At 61.5% G+C, this 20,288-nt stretch overlaps 2 protein-coding genes across 4 annotated transcripts in view; both read right to left on the bottom strand.

Moving 5' to 3' along the window:
• Positions 1–4,422, bottom strand: part of DMAP1 (DNA methyltransferase 1 associated protein 1) — a 33,029-nt gene extending 28,607 nt beyond the window's left edge. For 2 of the 3 annotated variants that reach the window (XM_059727723.1, XM_059727725.1), the window contains exons 1-2: positions 4,335–4,422; positions 2,489–2,598 (exon numbers count right to left, since the gene is read on the bottom strand). In XM_059727723.1, the coding sequence (XP_059583706.1) occupies positions 2,489–2,590 (102 nt within the window). In that variant the 5' untranslated portion in view covers positions 2,591–2,598; positions 4,335–4,422. Of the gene's footprint in view, positions 1–2,488; positions 2,599–4,249; positions 4,295–4,334 lie in introns of those variants that run through there. The other variant, XM_059727724.1, reaches the window with a different exon arrangement.
• A 7,651-nt stretch (positions 4,423–12,073) lies between these two features.
• Positions 12,074–14,986, bottom strand: LOC132250702 (Krueppel-like factor 2). The gene is made up of 3 exons (XM_059727722.1): positions 14,779–14,986; positions 13,911–14,682; positions 12,074–13,069 (listed from the first exon to the last, which is right to left on the bottom strand). The coding sequence occupies exons 1-3, from the start codon at positions 14,869–14,871 to the stop codon at positions 12,894–12,896; spliced, it is 1,041 nt and encodes a 346-aa protein (XP_059583705.1). The 5' UTR covers positions 14,872–14,986; the 3' UTR covers positions 12,074–12,893.
• Between the last annotated feature and the right edge of the window lie 5,302 nt (positions 14,987–20,288).

Here is a 20,288-nt window from a genome sequence, read left to right as displayed (position 1 = left end):
ACCTGCAGTTGGATTAATTATACCACCACACTTCCATTCTTTATCAACTGGCTCCTGCATCAGCTTGTCCACTGCTTTGCTAGGGACTGACATCAGGCTAACTGACCTGTCATCATGACCCAGGTCATTCAGCTTGCCCTTTGAGTGACGGCATGTTAGCATGCTTCCATGCTTCCAGGAATTCCCTCCGTTGATATCAAGAGGCCAGGGACCTGCTCAGCCAGGAATGGGAGTGCCAATTACAGCACTTTGCAAAGCAATGTGCCTGGGTATTTAATAGATGCTGTTTAACACCCTCCTTTGTCAAAGAATTTCTGCATTCCCATGCGAGAAGTACATCAAGAACTGAATGGAAAGAGTTACCAGACACTCCTGCCTTTCTTACATCCTTACTCACATTTTTACCAGCTCCACTAGCAATGGCCCCTGCACAGCAGTGCTAGGAACCCTTTGTTCCTGCTACACCAGTGAAACTCCTACACAGTTTTCTTAGCTCTGCCACACCTGGATTTTCCCTGATGTCTTTAGCTTCCCTCATCTATTTCTTCCCCTTCCTAACTTTTCATTCATATAATCTTTTATCCATCTCCCCTTTGTTATATGCTAGTTTTTATTTCTAATTGCTGCCTTCACTGCCCCACTGAACCAGGACGGACTTTTAGTCAAAGCTGCTCTCTTCTGATTACAGAACTGTGACTTTTCAGCTCTCAAATGAGCTCTTTGTAAAGAGCTCCCAATTTCCATTAATGCTTCTCTGTCCACATTTTTTCCTCCCAGTGACTTCTGCTCACAATTGCCTTCAGCTTTAGGAAGTCAGCTCTTTCAAAGCACCCAGCGCGCTTGTGGATAAATGTCCATCATTGGTTGGGATTATCCCATTTGCCTGTGCTGAATATGGCTATGCTGTGATCTAAGGTCCCTGTGCAAGCATCAACTCCAAGCCAGAGATGAATCAGTTTTAATCCTTACAGCGCTGTCCACAGCACAGCCACCCTGCACAGGTGCTGCAGCTCATGTGGTAGAAAACCACCTTTTCTGCCCCTCAGAAACTCTAATGATGCCCTGCGTGTGGTTGCAAGAGACTTCAAGCATGCATTTCCACAACCCGAGTCAGCCACCCCCAGGTTCCAAGGGGCAACTCATACTGTTCTCCACTTAGATGCTGTTGTCTGAAACAGGCTCCAGCCCCACAGTCCTCTGCGAATCAGTACAGCCCTGGTGTTAGGTAACAGTCCCGGGATTCTGACTTTGCAAATACTCTGTAACAGGACACAGTGTCTGTTAACATTGGGTCCAGGGCCCTGCATTTGTAGGCAACTTCCGATGCAAGGAATCCCCATTTGAATCCACACCCAACACTGAGAACACCTAACAACATGCCACAGGTAACAGCAGGGGAGATGAGGGCTGTCAACGACCTGAAAAAGCAGGGAAGAAATGAGTAAACGTGTGCTCCGAGGTGTCCAGAGGACGTCCCTGCACTAAAGGCAAAAACTCCTCTGCCTGTGCCAAGCTGGCCTAGGGAAAAATTCCTTCCTGACCTCAAATGTGGCACTCAGGCTGACCTTCAACGCAAGAGCCAGACCTTCCAGCCAGGAACCTCTGGGTTTTTTAAGTACTGACAGGACCCACATCAAACCCTGCTCATTGCTAGCTGCGGCCAACATCCCAGCCCCCCAGAAGCTGGTAGCCTTCACAAGGGGAAAAAAATTCCCTCTGGCCCTAACTGGTGACCAGCAAAAGCCCTGAACCCAGGGATCAAACACCTTCCACGCCACAGGAACCATCTTATGCCTGCAACCTGGGGACCACAAGCACAGGCCTCCACATCTACACGTCATACCGCTCCTGCCATAAACTGATTCAGTTCAGCCATAAAGCGATTCCAGTTCCTTGCCTCCAGCCTGGAGGTTGGACATTGGGAAATCCTCTTCTCATTTCCAATCTAAATGTAAGCCTGGGCAGCATGCAGCCATCTGATCTTGGGCTTCTGCTGCTTCTCAGGCTAAACAAATTCTTTTTCTTCCTAACAGGTAGAAAACTGCGGCAGGGGCCAGATCAGGTCTCACAAGGCCTCCACAGTCAATATTTTGCCGCCACCCTAATGAAATACATAAACAGGCCAATACAAATCTTCCCAAAGCTTAAATGGATTCCCAAAGACATACGGGGGCTGTGCCAGGCAGGAGCACAACTCTGCTCCCCTCCCAGAGCTCCCTCATCTCCCCCAAGCCCAGCTCCCATTCAGATACAGTTACACCGTTTCCTCGGCTAAACATGGGCCTGCTCGCATGCGGACAGTGGAGGAAGCATGGACTCCACGTGTAGGAAGCTTGCACAGGGCCCCCGGCATTCAGCAGACATGCACCCCATAGACAAGCTGCAGGAGACGCATCTCAGTAATTATTTTGCTCATTCATTCATCTGCTACTGGAAAGAAGAGTTAGCAACTCGACCAAGGATTGCAGCCCCGGCCCCCGCTTCGTACCTTGTCCGAGTTGATGATGTCCTTCTTGTTGATGGTGCCTGTGTTTTCCGACTCCACGCCTCCCAGCTCCAGGATATCCCGCACATCCGCGCCTGTCGCCATCTCTCCCTCTGGAGGCAGAAGAGGAACAGCTGATAAATCCAAGAGCGCCGAGACTGGGCTCCCCTAAAAACCGCTCTCAGCAAAACCAGCCCCATCCTCTGCTAGCTCTCCCCTCACCCTCGCCTCCCCACAAGTCGCGCCCCTGTTCAGCATTAGCTTTATCCCGCACTCAGTCAGACACCGGCGCTCCTTCAGCTGCAGAAAACAGCAAGAAATGCGGCGAGAGGTGCCGGCAGGTACAACTCAGCGATGCTAGCGGAGAAAAGGAGGTGGCACTTCTCCCAGAAAAGGGACATCCAAGCTACTGAGCTGCATCAGACCAGGGATGTGGAAGTGCCCGCCATCGGGTATTTCTGAGGGAGCGCGCTGCTTTCTAGTGCCAACAGGTTCTGACAGGGTTACGGGTCAAGTCAAAACCTACGGCCAATCTGAAACAGCAACACTGGCTTTCCCGGGGGAAAACAACGGGATTCACCAACCTCTCATAGTGTCATAGTTGTATGGCAGGGGGACGGGACCTGAGCAGATCATCCAGTCCGACCCCCTGCCATGGCAGGAAAGAGCGCAGGGGTCAAACGACCCCGGCAAGGTGTTCATCCAACCTCCTTTTAAAGACCCCCAGGGTAGGAGCCAGCACCACTTTCCCTGGAAGTTGGTTCCAGATCCTAGCCGCTCTGACAGTGAAGTCGCGCCTCCTGATATCTAGCCTGAATCTGCCCTCTGCCAGCTTGTGACCGGTATTTCTAGTCACTCCTGGTAGTGCTCGGGGGAACAGGGACTCCCCCAATGCCTGCTGGTCCCCCCTGACCAGTTTGTAACAGGCCACTAGATCCCCCTCAGCCTTCTCTTGTGGAGGCTGAACGGGTTCAGGTCCTGTAGCCTCTCCCTGTAGGGCCTGCCCTGCTGCCCCCTGACTATGCGAGTGGCCTCCTCTGGACCCTCTCCAGGCTGGCCACATCCCTCCTGAAGTGCGGTGCCCAGACCTGGACGCAGTACTCCAGCTGTGGCCTGACCAGTGTCGCACAGAGTGGGAGGATCACCTCCTTGGACCTGCTCGTGATGCATCTGTGGATGCACGACAAGGTGCGGCTGGCCTTCCTGACCGCGTCCCCACACTGTCAGCCCAGGTTCATTTTGGCATCAGTAATGACTCCAAGATCCTTTTTTGCCTTTGTGCTGACGAGAAGGGAGTTCCCCAGCCTGTAGGTGTGCTGCTGGCTCTTCCTCCCCAGGTGCAGCACCTTGCACTCGTCAGTGTTGAACCCATCCTGTTCTCACCCACCCACCCCTGTGACCTGTCCAGGTCCAATTGCAGTCTATTCCTCCCTTCTAGCGCGCCCACTTCCCCCACATCTTAGTGTCATCTGCGAATTCGAACAGGGTGCTTTCCACCCCCTCGTCCAAGTCGCTGATGAAGATGTTGAACAGTGCGGGCCCGAGGACCGAGCCCTGGGGGACCCCGCTGCCCACATCCCTCCAGGCCGAATAGGACCCGTCCGCCACCGCGTCCCCGCACTCTCCACGCACGTCCCCGGGGGGGGGGGGGGGGGCACAGCCGGTCCCACAGAGCAGCAGAGGGTCAGGTGGGGGCCCAGTGCCCGCCCCGCCCCACACCGGTGCCCCGCAGCAGAGACAACCGGAACGCCTCTGCCCTCTCACCGGCAGCCGCGCCGCCCCCTTCCCCTCACAGCTCCGGGCAGAGTCTCACCCGCCTTCCCCCGCCCCCTCACAAACCCTGCCCCACCTGCGCGGCGCCGCTGCCGGAGGCGGCGGGGAGCGGAGCGGTGCAGCGCTGCACGGGCCCGGCCGGGGGCACTTCCGCCGCGCGCCGGAAGTGGCGGCCCCGCAGCGCCCCCTGCCCGCGCGGCGGCGCGGCGCAGCGCAGTGCACGGGGAGGAGCGGCAGGGAGCGCACGTGTGTGCGCGCCGTCTTAACCCGCGTTAGTGGCCCTGCGCTGGCATCGCCGCCTCTACCCCCAGGCTGCCTGGACACAGCCCCGCTGGGAGGATGTGGTTGGCACTGGCTCTGCTTGCAGCAGGGGTCGGACTGGATGTGCCCCCCTGTACCCGCCCCAGCCCACGCCCAAGAGAGGAAGGCAGCCCCCTCCCCCCACGTGACTGGGGACCCCAAATATGAAGTCTGTTGGACCTCGAGTGCAGGGGCGAGACCCTCCAGCCAGGACCCGGCGTGGGCATCCCATCCCAGCCTTGGCTGGGGGAGGGACCCCCACCCCTGAGCAACAACATGGGGGGAAATGCCTTCCCTTACCTGATCCGGGGACGCCTCCCGCACGGGGATGCAGCCCCAGCTGAGCACTGAGCCGGGCAGAGTCAGTCCCGCTGTACGGCTCTGTTGGGGCAGCTGCACCGGGGGAACCTCTCCTGCTCCTGGTTCAGTCTGAGGCTTTTGAGCCAGGGACCTGCCACCTGCAGAGCCCTGCGTCAGCCCAGGGGCAGCAAATCCAGCCCCCTGCGTCCACACGTCCTCGTCCGCTGCAAACTGACCCGAGGCACGAACCGGGCGCCCCGGGAAGGCTCTGCAGCGGGGCACGGGGGTCAGCAGGGAGCTGCCAGGGCTCCTGTGGGGAGGGGGCAGGAGGGTACCTGGGCAGGCCGTGCCCCCAGCTGAACTAATCTGCCCTGAGTTCCCCCCTGAGCCCTGTGCAGCAATTGGGTGACCCGGAGCAGAGGTGCCAGACCCCCATCCTGGGGCCTTGGGTCTGTTTAAACCCAGTAGGACCACCAATGCCCCCAGCCATGAGCCCCCACCTGTGTCCAGGGACCAAAGCTAGCAGCAGCCCAGGGTGGGGGAAGCCTTCCTTCCTGACCCTTGCGGGCAGGCGGCTGCAGCCTGGAGCATGGCACTGCCGGGGCAGAGAGCACACGGGGCTGGAGCCGGGCACTGGCCGGCCTGCAGCTGGCCCGCATCTCCCAAAGCAGGCTTGAGGCCAGCCTGTTTGCAAGCAAAACCTTGCACCGGGCTAAGGGGACCCGAGGCAAACAGGGACTGGCACTGCCAGGGGTTGGGGGCAGCGGGAGCCGGGCTTGGTATTGCTGGGTCACCATCATCTGTGCACCTGGTTGGGGGGGGGGGGGTTCACACCTCTGGGCCCTGCTGCCCTCATTGAGGGCTGATTGCATCATGGGGCAGTTGTCAGGAGACTCCACCTCAATCAGGGGAGATGGATCCAGCCCATTGTCTGGGAGGGCTGGATCCATCGCACCCATTAGCAGCTCTTTGGGCCACCCTGCCCTTGCCTTGATCAGGGCTGGGAAGCAGGACTTGAAAGGGCCCCCGGGAGCCTGGAGGAGAGAAGAGGGAGGGGTGATGAGAACAGCTTGGTAATAATGAAGGATGGACACAGGCAGGGCCTCTTCTCCCTGTTCCCGGGGCAGGTCTCGGGGTGGGGACCCTAGCCTGGCACTGGGATGGGGCTGTAAACAGCAGATTGGAGCAGGAGGGGGTCACATCCATCCTGCTGGCCTGCCTGGAGCAGGGGTCACATCCATCCTGCTGGCTTGGCTTGGCTGTGGCACCAGGACCCAGCTGGGGTCATGGGACAGTGGGGCTGGTGGGGACCTGGGGGGTCTCCGCCAAGTCCAGGCTCTGGACCCTGCTGCCTGCATGGCCACTCGTTTTGGGCAGCTTTGCTGGGAGCTGGAGGGGCCCTCGGTGACCCCCACAAGGCTGCCCTGGAGTAGGCAGCCCCCTGCTTTCAGCCACCCTGCAAAACCTAGAGCCAGGGTTTGGGAGCTGCTCCTAAGTCCCCTTGTTTCCAGGCTGAATGAGTCCAGCTCCACCCCCGCACCTGCCGCGCTGGCCAAAGCCCTGTGCCCCCAGGTGTAACCCCCCTGAACCTCCCCCTGCCCCCCAGGATAACCCATAGCAAAGTGGTGGGAGCCTAGCCCCAGCTCTGCCCCCCCAGGGCTTTGTTGAGCAGTGTGTGTGGGATAAACACATTAGCCAGAGGTTTCTTCTGAAGCCATCCGGGAGGAACAGTTCTCACCTCACTAAGGACCGGCCCATTCACACCTGGTCAGGGCGGGGGGGGGGGGGGGGGGTTTCTGCTGTGGGTGCACCTGGGCCCGGGCTGGGGCAGGGGGCTGTTAGGAACAGAGGAAGGGTTGAGGGTGATGGCTTACCCTGCAGCTGGGCCGGGTTTGGGACCCTGTCTTACCCCCTTCCCTGGGGCCTGAGTTCGAGTCCTTTTGCACATCTGCTCTGAGCTGCAGGGCCTCGGTGCTATGCGAGGCCATGGGAAAGGACCTGGGCCAGGGAGCTGAGGGGTGGCTTGAGCCCCCCCCCAGTGCTATTATCTCTCCAGGACCCTCCCCACCTCCTGTGCCCCACAGCCCCCAACCCAAAGTCCTGTCCAAAGCAGTCCCCTTGTAGAGCCAGGCCTCTCCCTCCCCAGCTGTAAGCCCAGCCTGGGCACTGGGGCAGGATGGGGCCAGGGATGCTCATCAGAGCTATGTCCTGGGTCAGACAGCCCCACCCCGCTGGTGCACATGTACAGTGCTGTGCACGGCAGAGGCCGGCACAGCAGCAGAGATCCCCATGTCCTGCACCACCGCCCCCAGGGGCATGGGACCGCTTGCTTGGGACCAGAGCCGGCAGGGGAGGGGACCTGGCTGGCAGCAGACCCAGGCCTGGGTGGTTCACATGTGGGCGAGGGTGCGGATGATGGAGCTCCTGCCCCGAGACCGCTCGCTGCCCAGATAGAGATCCCTGCGCTTCTTTCCCGAATGCGGTTGCCTCTCCAGGCACAAGGCGCTGGAGCTTCCCACACCCCCAGGCCGTGCAGGGCACGGATGAGGCGTACGTGCCTCCCGGGCCCTGGCCCTGCTCCCGTGTGCAAGCTGGGGTTATCGGGGCCCCGTGCTGCAAAATCTCCGGTGTGTGACTAAGCCGATAGGGCCAGATGCAAGCTCCAGCGCAGCCCCGAGTTATCGCCCCACCGCATGTTTCCTCAGGGCGCGGCCCTGCCGTGAGCAGGGCTGATACCCCGGCCCCAACACAACAGCAGTGTCAGGAGGTGACTGCGGGGTCTACTGGCAGCACCAGGCACAACCATCATGCCCTGCATGGGCCCTGTCACAGCCCCCACCCACCGCCTGCAGCAAGTCCTCTCCTTTCCTCCAGTCCCAGCTGCTTGGGGCATACCCATACCCCATGGCTGGCAAGGCACCAGACAGGAGCTCAGACTCCTGGGTCCCCTTCCTAGCACAGCCATACACCATCTGCATGTGTTTGTGCAGCTCTTCGAGTCCTCCCTGGCCTCAGTTTCCCTGCACGGTGCTGCCATAACTGGCTATGGGCTTAGCCTGGGGGGAACTTGCCCCCACACACACCTGAGCCCCCTGCTCTCACCTTCTTCCCTATTGCCGACCCCTGCTTAGCTGGTGGGGGCCTGGCCCAAGCAGGGGCAGCTGAGCCTACCCTCCTGTCCCAGCAGATCCCAGGGGATCAATTGCCCCTTTCCCAGGCTCCTGGGAAAGGGGCAACTGGGGATGATCACCCCCATTGCACCAAGGCTCGAGGATTCATAGATTCATAGATGTTAGGGTCGGAAGGGACCTCAACAGATCATCGAGTCCGACCCCCTGCATAGGCAGGAAAGAGTGCTGGGTCTAGATGACCCCAGCTAGATGCCTATCCAACCTCCTCTTGAAGACCCCCAGGGTAGGGGAGAGCACCACCTCCCTTGGGAGCCCGTTCCAGACCTTGGCCACTCGAACTGTGAAGAAGTTCCTCCTAATGTCCAGTCCACTTGCCCCAGGCCCCACAGGGAGTCTTTGGCAGAGGCAGGAACTAGTGTCCTTGGTGCTTCCTACCTGGACAGCTAAGCTGGCACCAACCAGCCCCCAGCCCCTGCCCCTGCCTTCGAGGCTGCAATGCAGAGGCTGAATGACCCCTTCCCATAAATTATCACGATGCCCCGGTCTAAATTCACGGTGCATCCACACCTAGATGACTGTGCCCATCTGGTCCCCACACCTTGAGAGAACTAGAGAAGGTGCAGAGAAGGGCAGCAGGGATGACCGGGGCATGGAGGGGAGAGACGATGAGGCCAGAGGAGACTAACAAGGCCAGGACTCATCAGGTTGGAAAGGAGATGCTTGAGGGGGACACGAGAAGGGCTTGCAAAATACTAAATGGTTAAGAGAAAGTGAATAGGGAATTATGGCTGTCTCCCACCTGCTTCCATCGTAGGGAAGCAGACCCTACGATGACAGGCTGAGAGCCCTGGGGCTCTTTAGCCTGGAAAAGCGCAGGCTCAGGGGTGATCTGGTGGCCACCTACAAGTTTATCAGGGGTGACCACCAGTATCTGGGCGAACGTTTGTTCACCAGAGCGCCCCAAGGGATGACGACTAGGTCGAATGGTCATAAACTACTACAAGATCGTTTCAGGCTGGACATAAGGAAGAATTTCTTTACTGTCCGAGCCCCCAAGGTCTGGAACAGCCTGCCACTGGAGGTTGTTCAAGTGCCTTCATTAAACACCTTCAAGATGAAACTGGATGCTTATCTTGCTGGGATCCTATGACCCTGGCTGACTTCCTGCCCTTTGGGCAGGGGGCTGGACTCGATGATCTTCCGAGGTCCCTTCCAGCCCTAATGTCTAATGTCTATAAGAACTGGGGGTCACCGCATGAAACGAGCAGGCCCTCAGTTGAAAACTAACACAGGGCAGTCCTTTCCCCCCAGCCCGGCATTAAAAGCTGGAGTTTGTTGGCACCAGACGTAGTGGAAGCTGATGGTTTAGCCAGATTCACCAAGGGACTGGACACGTGCTTGGAGGGAAGGGGCACTGGGAGCTATCGAGCACGAGAGTGAGGGGCACAGCCTCTGCATCAGACCTTCAGTGCTGGAAGCTGCAAGGGGGAGAGGAACGGGGGAAAACCCTGCTCAGCCCCAGTCACTCTCCCTTCCAGCCTCGCATGACACAGGCCTATTTGTGATGCCCCTGGGCAAGTGTGAGCCTGGGCCCACCACCTTACACTATAAGCCTTCCTTAAAAAAAGAGGCCACTGAGGACATAATTGATTCCTTGGGGAAAATAAAAGAAAAACAGGGACAGGACTGAGGGTCAGAGGCTTATAACAAGTGGACTCAAGGTGGGACACAGAGCAGAGCACACCGGATAGCACCCACTGGCCCCTGAACGAGCACAAGGAGCCAGTGGACACTGCGCAGCGAAGCTCTGCCTGGAGGCAGGATTGCACCAGGCTCAGGAAAGCAGCCTCGCAGACTCCCTGGCCAGAGCCTCCATCCTGGCAAGATGCACCGCTAGCTGAGCCAGGCCAGGAGTTGACCAGGAGGTCCCAGGACAGGGATGAGGAACCTCAACAGGAGGAGCTGGAGGGGGCAGATGGTGCAGGGGCTGCAGCCCGGTGCACTCCAGGGGTGTTGGGGGCAGATACACAGCCGTGGCCATGGCTCCGTGGAGCAGCTGCCTGCTGAGGTCCCTAGGAGTTCGTGGGGGTCAAGGTGGAGATCAGGCAAGATGGACCTGGGCCTCACTCGGGACACGGCAGGTATAACGTTCTTCTCCTATCGGGGCAGCTTGTGCCACCCAGCTCCGAGGATGGGCAGGGTCGGTGGGCTCCTGGGCAGTCGGGCTGGCACGGCCACATCCTGCCACACTGGGAAGCCTCTGCGGTTGCATCGGTGCCCATGGAAACAAGCCCATCACAGCAACCCCCTCCTCTCCCTGGGGCTGCTGCCTGCTAGGCCCCCCCCCCAGGAAAAGGGAGCAGCACGGGGGAGCCTGGCACCCCGGCCTGGCCACGCCAAGAGCCGACAGTCAAGGCCTGGGTTGTGTTTCCTTGCAGCAGCTCTGTGCTCTCCTCATGGCGCAGCCAGACACCATCCCAGGCTCCCTGGGCACCAGGACCAGCTTTTCCCAGGCTGGTCCCAGGAAACTACCATCCACCGGGAAGGAAAGAGCCAGCACTCCCTCACCCTCCCTCCCCATCTGGCTCTGCCAGACTGAGTCATCCCTTCTCCAAACAGCCCACACCTTTCCCTCCGCCCCAGCAATGTCTTCATGCACCAGGCGCTGGAGAACGGGAACGCGCAGCTCGGCCGGGCTGACAGGTCTGGCTGGAGCCCGGCTCCCGTCACAGGCTGGGCTGGGCACTCGAGGCACACCCTGCTTGGCACCAAGGGCTGGATGCGCTGGCAGCAGGTGCCCCAGGGAAGTCAGGGAGTCCGTTTGCATGGACCCAGGCAGGGAGCAGCCAAATGCTCCTTCCCCTGCAAGGACCCCCAGGCCTGGGCCAAACCCCCATTTGTTAGCTCCAGGAAGGAAGATTCTAGGGCAAGTTGGGGGTGGAAAGGATCAACCCATTCTCACACCCAGCCTGGTGCAGCAGCTGAGGATCCAGCCTGGGGGCAGAGCGGGGTTGGACCTTGCCAGTTTTGGGGCAGTCCCTCTTTCCAGGAGCTGCAAGGCAGGAAAATGGAGAGCTCATGCCCCATCCTCCTGCCCAGCAGCCAGTCCCCACTGAGAATGACCAGGGCAAGGGCTACTGCCCCCAGTAGGTGCCAGCCTGGGCATGGACCCTGGTTGCTAGTGTACACACACACACACACACACCCCCCCTCTAAGGGGAGCAATGCAGAGGGCTGGTGGCTCTTGCCTCAAGAAGAGCCCATCAGTCCAGCCCCCCCACCCCAGAGTGAATGGGTATCAGGGGCCGGTGCAGCCAGGTGCGAGGGGAGACAGCCTGCCCCGCTGTCAGCCCGTGGCCCGCACCGTGCTTCCTAGGTCAGGTCTGCACATGCCTCCTCCGAGAAAGCCGGGCCCGATCCCACACGTTGTCTGGGGGAAGGATGGAGACAGACCTGCTCGCTGGCCCAGGGCCTGCCAGCGCTTAGTCACTGCTGCGGTTTCCTCTGGTATTCATGCACACCTGAGAGCGGCAGAGCAATCTGGGTACAGGGGGGATCCCAGCCGGCCTGGGGTCTAACCCCTGGGCTCCACCACAGGACCCCTGTATCCTACCCCCAGACTTGGCACTCCAAGCTGGAAGACAGGAAGGGCCGGTGCATGTCCCGGCTTCAGCCGTCTCTGGCACTGACTCACCCTAGGCAAATCGCTTCACTTCTGCCCCTTGATTTCCCCATCGGTGGGATGGGGAAACTGAGGCACGGGGAAGTGGCATGACTCAGTGCTTGCCACGCAGGGCAAGCACTGGCGAGCAGGCGCAGGGCAGGGCGTTCCCTGAGATTCCTCCAGGGCTATTTTAAGCAGAAATTAATTCTGATGTAAATATTTACCGACAGGGAACCCGGCCGCACCCTGCGCCGCGGCCGGCTCCTCGTGCTGACGCTCGGGTGTTTATTGCGCCCGAGATCCCCGCATCGCGGAGAATGGCGATACTTCCGTACGGGGAAACTGCGGAGGTGCTCGAGCTAAGCAATGCTGACAGTAGACAGGAGTGGAGAGCGTCCCAGGACAAGCAGAGGCACCGCACAAGAGGAAATAATATATTATGGCTTTTTTTCTTTAAAAAAAGAAACAAACAAACAAAATGTACATCTTGCAGAAGCAGCTGCCCATAAAACACCTTTTTTCTTGTAGTTTTTAAGAGAGAAGTTTCAAGTCGAGCCCAGGCCCAGCAGCTCCCAGGGGCAAGGACACCCCCCGCCAGAGCCACGTATCCTGTACACAAGGCCCGCGGGGGAGAGGAGCTGCAGCAGCACCCGGTGCCCTGGCTGGAAGAGGGGGACATGGGACATAAACCATGCAAGGGCCTGATGGCCCCAGACAAACGTTACAAGGGGGGCTTTGCGGGGGGAGATGCACCCCTTTGCACCATATAACAAGGCAGGATGGGCCCCTGGGAATTGGCAGAGGTGCAGAGAGCCAACACCCTCCATCCTGCAGCACCAGGAGGGTGCAGAGGCTGCAAGGTGGGGGGTGGGAAGCCCCCAGCACTGCTCACACAGCTGCCAAGGCTTTGTGCTGTGCTCACCCCAGACCCCCAGTGCTTCCCTCCACAGCCCAAAGGGTGGGAGCACGCCTCCCCCAGGGCCCAGCTCCCCCCCAGGATGGGCCACATGTGGCTGGGCTTTAACCAGCCCACCCACCCGTCACTCCTCTGAGAGGGGTCTGGAAGGTCCTGAGCTGCCTGGCCTGCCCTAGCTGCCCCCACCCCCACAGCCCCCCCCCCCAGACTTTACAGAGAGAAAAAGACCCCGGGCCAAACCTGAAGCTTCCTACCCCGCTAGAAACCGCCCTGCCTGCTATGTACAGTGGCTCCAGCTGGGCCAGGCCGCCTGCCCTGCCGGGGCTACATGTGGCGCTTCATGTGCAGCGCCAGGTGGTCAGAGCGCGAGAAGGCACGCTCGCACAGGTGGCACTGGAAGGGGCGATGCCCCGTGTGCTTGCGGTAGTGCCGGGTCAGCTCGTCCGAGCGCGCGAACTTCCAGCCGCAGCCGTCCCAGGTGCAGTGGTACGGCTTCTCGCCTGCAGGACAGGAGGGGTGGGGGAGACTGTGGGTGAGCACCGGCCCCAGGGGGGCACCCATGCCACAGGGGCAGCCTGGAGCTGCCTCTACCCATGCCAGGGTCCCTACCCCCCACCCTTGAGCTAGGGCCCAGCCCCCATCCATCCCCCAGGCCCACAGTGCCCATCCCTGGGTCCCGGCCCCCAGTACATGTCCCTGGGACCCTGGCCCCCCCAATACCTAACCCCAGGTCCTGGCCCCCTAACTCAGCCCCACGCAGCAGCCCCTGGATCACCCTCCCCCCCCAACACACACACACACACCCCCCCCCCTAGTCCCAGCCCCCTAACCCAGCTCCTGCCCCAGCCCACTAGTTCTGACTTCCAGGGTCCCGGCCTGCTGGCTCCTAGCCCCAGGTCTCAGTCCCTAGCTCCTACCCAGCTCCCTAGATCCCAGCTCCTGCCCCAGGCCCCCAGCTTGCCTGCCAGCTCTAGCCCCCAGGATCCCAGCCCCCTAACTCAGCCCACAGACCTGCATCAAACCCACTGGGGGCCTGGGCTAGGAGCTTGGGGTGCAACCCCCACCCCAGCCCACCTCCCAGTCCCATCCTCCAAAGTGTCCCATCTCCAAACTCTGTACCAAGCCCCCTGGGGTCCCAGCCCCACACCTCCCATCCCTGGATCCTAGTCCTGCTAAGACCCCTCCCAAGCCCCGCAGGGTCCTAACCTGGTAGTGAAGCCCCCCCCAGGCTCCTAGCCCTGGGTGCTCATTCCCCAGACTCCCACCAAGCCCCCGGGGTCCCCGTCCCTAGTGACCCCCCGCCCCGGGTGCCAGCCCCAGCCCCCCGCGACGCCGACCCACCCGTGTGCGTGCGCATGTGCGCCTTGAGGTGCGAGCTCTTGGTGTAGGTCTTGCCGCAGCCCGGGTACTCGCAGTTGTGCGCCGCCGTCCGCTTGCGCGCCCAGGCTCTGCGGCCGCGCCGGGGCTTGGCGTCGGGGGGCAGCGCGGCGGCGCCGGGGCCGGGCCCGGGGCCGGGGCCGGGCGCGGGCGGCAGGAAGTCGAGGCCCGGCGAGTGGGGCGGCGTGACCAGCAGCCCGTGCAGCGCGGGCGGGTCGCGGAGCACGCGGAAGTGTCCGTGGAAGTGGGGCGGCCCCGGCGCGGCGAAGGGCGGCGGGAAGGCGCGGGCGCCCGGCGCGAAGGCGGCCAGCTCGGCGGGGCCGCGGTCCGGCGGGCGCGGGAAGGCGTGGGGCGGCGGCGCCAGCAGGCAGGCGCGGGCCGAGCCCGGCTCCCGCTTCACGGCCCCGGGCAGCGGCCGCGCGTGGAGGTGCGCGTGGGCGTGCGGGTGCGGGTGCGGAGCGCGCAGCTCCGCGTACTCCCGGCACGGCCCGGCCAGGTCCGGCGTCAGCAGCTCGGCCACGTAGCTGTGCGCCGCGGGGTAGCCGTCCGCCTCGTGCGGGGGCCCGCAGCTCTCGGGCGTCTCGGGCAGCGGGTAGGCGCAGCCGCCCGACGGCCCCGGCCCCGAGCCCGCCGTGTGCGCCAGGATGAAGTCCAAGTCCACGAACTTGCCCAGATCGTCGTCCTCGCGCTTGATGCCGCCGCCGCCGCCGCTCTCCATGTGCGGCACCAGCCGGGCCTGCGGGACCGACGGGGCGGTCAGCCCGGCGCCTCCGCCCGTGCCCGCGGCCCCGGCCCCGCTGCACCCCCGCCCCGGCCCGGCCCGCGCACTTACGTGGTAGACCTCGTGCGGGCGCTCGCCCGTGGGCATGAAGCCGGCGAAGGAGGCGAAGGAGGGCAGCGCGGCTTCGTCCACGGCCGCCGCCATAGCGGGTCCCGGGCGGGCGAGCGGACAGACGTGCGCTGCGGTGCGGGGCTGACCCGCGGGATCTGCGGCCGCGCGGCCCCGAGTCGGAGGTGCGGGCAGCGCCCAGCTGTTAATAGCGCCGAGGGGGGCCGCCGATTGGCTGGCGGGAGGGGCGGGACACGCCCCCCCCCGACCCGCCCCCTGCCGCGACGGCCAAACCCGGGATAAGTTTGGTCGGGACGAGGGGAGGGGGAGAGGTGTCCCCGGGATGCAACGGGCAGCGTCTGGGACAGAGCCTGGGGGGGGGCAGAGAGGGGGGCCGAGTGTGTGTGCGTCTGTGCATGTACTGGGGGGGATAGGGACATGCCTGTGCTAGCGGGCGGGCGTGTGTGTGTGTGTGTGTGTGTGTGTGTGTGTGTGTGTGTGTGTGTGTGTGTGTGTGTGCGTGCGTGCGCGTGTGTGCGCGCGCGTGCGTGCCCAGAGGCAGACATGTGAGTGTGCAAGTGACAGGTGTGTGTGTGAGAGTCCTCAACTATTATAGTGTGTGTGTGTCTGGGTAAGTGTGTGTCTTAGGGTTAGGGTGTGAGTGTGTGTGTGTATGTGTGCGAGAGTGTGCTGCAGGGTAGGGACATGCTTGCACTAGCGGTAGTGTGTGTCCAGAGGCAGACGTGAGTGTGCAAGTGACAGTTTTGTGTGTGTGTGTGTATTAGTGATCCTCAACCATTATAGTGTGTGTTGTGTGTGTGTGTCTGGGTAGGTATGTGTTAGGGTTAGGGTGTGAGAGAGAGAGTGTATGTATGTAAGAGAAAGTGCCTCTGCTGGGAGGTAGGGACATGCTAGGGTTAGCAGTTGTGTGTGAGTGTGCAAGTAATAGTTTGTGTGTGTGTATCAGTTCTCAACCATTATAGTGTGTGTTTGTGTGTGTGTGTCTGGGTAGGTGTGTGTGTTAGGGTTAGGGTGTGAGAGAAATTGTGTGTATGTGAGAGAAAGTGTCTCTCTGCTGGGAGGTAGGGACATGCTTGCGTTAGCAGTAGTGTGTGCGTGTGTGTGTGCACGCACACATGCACACACCCAGAGGCAGACATGTGAGTGTGCAAGTAATAGTTTGTGTGTGTATCAGTCCTCAACCATTATAGTGTGTGTTTGTGTGTGTGTACATGCACATGGGGGAGGTAGGGATGTGCCTATGCCAGCAGTGTGTGTGTGTGTGTGTGTGTGTAGGCAGGCAGGCAGGCATGCGACTGACAGGGTGTGTGGAGGTGTGTGTGTGCGCACACACACCAAGGTCAGGAGTATGTGTGTGCAAGCAGCCGTGTGCGCGTGCGTCCAACTGCACCTGTGAAGAAGCACAAGGGTGCCAGCAGGAATGTGCGTGTGCTGGGACATATGAGCAGGCCTGCATGGATGTGCAAGGAAGGCAGGTGTGCCCATAGGCTCGTGTGAGGGGTGTGCAACAGAGGGGAGCAGGCCTGTGCCCTCAAGCCCGGGGCCCGCCCGCACCCCTCCCAGGTCGTGGATGCGACCTCATCCATGGCCTGCCTCATTCACTGATGGGCGTGTGTGCACGGGGAGGGTGCACGCTTCCATGACTGCCCTTCCCATGCAGGGCCCCGCTCTGCCCTTTTGGGCATGCGTGCAAGGGAGGACACACTTGCAATGACTCTGGCCCGAGGCCTGTGCCATACAGGGCCTGGCACAGGACTGCCCCATCCACAGATCCCAGGGCCCTGGAGCAGGGTGCACACGGGGGCCGGGGAGACCAGCGTCTGCCCCTGCTCCCCCAGGGCCACACTTGGCCTCGGCCCAGGCGCTACCGGGAACAGTTTTACTGTTGGGCTGGTCCCAGAGCGATAGCCCTTATCTGCGCCAGCCGCTGTGCTGCGGGGCTTCCCATCTCGTTACCTTTCTAAGAACTCCCCCGCGAGCCTGTGCTGCCCCGACGCCAGGAGACTGTTTAAAAATACGGATGATAAACACAGAGGGGGGGGACAACACCGGCGCACGCCGCCTGCCCCGGCCCCCAAAGCTGCCCTACCAGTTGCTTTCATCCCAGACCTTAATTATAAGGGTGGAGCATTGCAATAAATAATGTCAGCAATCTGGAGGAGCAACTACTATGCAAATCTTTCCTCTTTTGCCAAGAATCCCTGCCCTGGTTTGCAAAGCAGCTGGTGGAGGCAGCCCCCCCGCCTCTCGCCCGTGGTTGTTTCAGGAGGGGGCTTTCTTATCTAGGATAAATGGCTTGCACACTGCAAAGGCCTTCTCTCCCCCCTCCCCCCCACCCCAGGGAGCTGGCTCTGGGGCTTCAAAGGCAACAAGTGCTCCAGAGGCCCTAACTGCTGCCCGGAGAAGGGACCTGCCGAGCCGATTTATCTGATGTCCAGGAGGTTCCTGCCCCAGGATTTTATACCTGGCCTCGGAGGAAGGGGCAGGTTGTAGGAGCTTCCCCCTTTCCCCATGGTCACCCCCAGCTCCAGACAGGACCTGCTCCTCCTGCCCCTGTTCATCGTCCACACGATGGGCACCTGCCTGGTACCCGGCCCCCCAGAACCGAGGGGTCCGACTCGTCCCCCTGGGCAGGGGGGAAGCTGGTCTCATCTCCCCGGCCCCAAAGCCAGTGCCTTAACCCCAGCAGGGGCTGGCTGCTGCCAGCAGATTCATTTCAAAGCCAGTCCTGGGGGTGGATGCCTCAATTTGTGATTGAAAAGGAGCTGGGGCTGGCCTCACACTCTGCAGATTAGCGAAATCCACAGCCCCACAGCTCCTAAATCCACAGCCCGGCAGCTCTCTTCCACATCCCCGCAGCCCGGTGTGCTGCCGCCCGGCTGGGCTGGACTCCTCCGTTTGCAGAAGCTCCTCTAGGAAGTGGGAAGGATCTGCACTGGAGGAGATCAAACAGGCTGGAAGGAGGCTGATGAAGGGGGTGGGAGGGGGGTCGGAAGAGGAAGGGTAATGATGATTTACCCGGCTGTCCCAGTCACCTGGACGGGCAGGCAGGGATGGAGCAGGGAGCCAAGCCCCAGCCCCCAGCAGCCTTGCCCCTGACTTCTTGGAGCAGGGGGGTCCAGTCCACGCCAGGCTGGTCCCAGTACCGGGCACCCAAGGAACAGGGGTGCCGTCTGCCCAGGCGTCCTGCTCCAGCGGGGCCTGGGGGCAGCTGCCTGCTTTCCACTGCTCCATCGGGCTGTTGCTGTGGCCACACACCGTGCAGGGGCCGGTGGAGCCATGACCACCCCATGCCTCGGGAACAGGGCCCTGCCCTGGCAGGACACACCCGGGGCAGTTCACATGCATGCCCAGCCCACCCCACTCCAGGCACCCAGCGGGGCCAGGAGATGGATGCAGCCGGCAGCTGGCGCTGGGGCGGGAAGGTGGAGCTGGAGCAGATGAGGGCCACAGATGGGGCAAGACGTCCCCACCCATCCTGGGCTGTGCACCCCGGCATCAGCAGGGCCAAGTTGCTGGAGACCCGGCCTGAGCTAACCCCATGCTGGGGGGCTGGGGCAGCTCCATGCACCCGAGTGCCCCTACCCTCCCGAGCACCCTCGAGCCCGGCGGGCAGCCAGGAGACACCGCCTGCCTCCAGCGAAAAGAGGAACAGAAAGCGCCAGGGCGGCGGGACGCTTCGCGGTGGGGCCAGGGCCAGGCCAACGCCGCCTTATCGGCCGCAGCTTCCCCCACCACGGCGCGCACAATGTTATCAGGGCTCTGCGCCACGTCCCAGCCCCAGCTCCATGCGCCCTGCCCCGCGCTGCACAGCCGGGGGCTCGGAGCCCCTCTCCCGGCCTCTGGTCTCCCTCAGCCTCAGCTTCTCCCAGCTGGACAAGTCTCCAGCAGGGGAAGGGGAGTGACCCCCAGGCCCCGCACCCACCAGCTCCCGGTGGGGAGGATGGAGCGCTCACCCCTCTGTGCTCACCAGGACCCTGGGGGCCACGGCCTGGGCTAGAAAGAAGCACTGCTGGGAACCTATGCCCAAAGCTGGGGGACATGCGGGTGCACCCCGCTTTAGGGTTGGCACACCCCGGGGTGTCAGGCAGGAACATGAGCCCATAAGCACACCTGCATGCTGGGGGTTGCACACATGCACACAAGCGCACATCCACTTGCTCCCAGCCCAGCTGTTGCACTCGGCGCTGGCTGTGCTCTCCCTGTGGCAGCCCTCGGCTCCGCGGCACTGGGGCCGGCCAGCCCGTGTGCTCTTTATATACCCGTTATTTTTAACCCTGCTACGCAAATCCCAGTCCGGAACGAGCCGCGGCCCGGGCCAAGGGGAAATGGACACGGCGCACGTTTCCTGCCCTTTCTACCGCTCTTCCTCTATTGCACGCCAGCCTGGCCCCCACCCGCCCGCCCACTTTCACTGCTGCGGGAGCAGAGCAGGGTGCCCGTGGTCACAGGGCCAGGCCGTGCCGGGGGCCGGGGCCGGCGGGGGCAGCGGGGCTGGGCTGCGTGGAGCGAGGGGCGGGTTGGGGAAGCTGCTGCGGGTTGACGTCCTCGGCGTGATCCGGGCAGCACAGCCAGCACACACCCACGGGCACGGCCTCACGTGCTGTGACACACCCAGCCACTGGCCACACGCACACGCACGCAGCAGCACGGCTATGCTCAGCTCCGTGTGTGCACCACCTGTGGCAGGGGAATGTGCTCGGCCATGCACACACACGCGTGCACACAGAGGCACACAGCCACACACACGGGCACACAGACATACACCCACACACACAACCGGGTACACACCCACAGCCAGGCACATAGACACAACCGTACACATAGTCACACTGACACACGTCAACAGCCACACACACACAGAGGCACACACAACCACACACACCCACACGTGCACACACACATAGACAGGCACACAACCACACACCCCCCAACAATATAATCCCGTAGCACTGCAGTGCTCAGCCTCATGTACACCTAACCTTACACACCAGGAGCAGGGAAACACACTCCCCCCCCACACACACACAACCTCATACATAGTCCCACACACATGCAACAACATGCCCCTGTGGTACGCCAGCACTCTACCTTGCATGTGCTCAGTGTCACACACTAGCAGCAGGCAAACACGCTGACACACAACATCACACACAGCAACACACACACAACACACAACACACTCCTGTAGCATGCCAACACTCAGCCACACATACATGCACACACTCAGCCACATACACAACACATCTCTGTAGAATGCCAGCATTCAGGCGTGCACATGCACACACACACCAACAACAACAACACTCCTGTGGCCTGCCACCACTCAGCCTTACATATACAGAAATTCACACACCAGCAGCAGGCAAACACACTCAGGCCCACACACACACAGCCACACAGATAACCACACGTGTGTGTGTTTGTGTGTGTGTGTGTGACTTTGGGTGTGTGTGTGCAGGTGAGGAGCTCGGAGCAGGGGCAACGCTGTG

This window comes from Alligator mississippiensis, chromosome 5 (genome assembly GCF_030867095.1).
Source record: "Alligator mississippiensis isolate rAllMis1 chromosome 5, rAllMis1, whole genome shotgun sequence".
Taxonomy (NCBI): domain Eukaryota; kingdom Metazoa; phylum Chordata; order Crocodylia; family Alligatoridae; genus Alligator; species Alligator mississippiensis.
This window is presented reverse-complemented; position numbering and strand designations above follow the sequence as displayed.

Coding starts and splice junctions, on each gene's coding strand:
- LOC132250702 (XM_059727722.1), bottom strand. CDS start 14,871: ATGGCGGCGGCCGTGGACGAAGCCGCGCTGCCCTCCTTCGCCTCCTTC. Junction 14,683..14,778: donor GCCCGCACGAGGTCTACCAC/GTAAGTGCGCGG, acceptor TCGGTCCCGCAG/GCCCGGCTGGTGCCGCACAT. Junction 13,070..13,910: donor GCACATGCGCACGCACACGG/GTGGGTCGGCGT, acceptor CCTGTCCTGCAG/GCGAGAAGCCGTACCACTGC.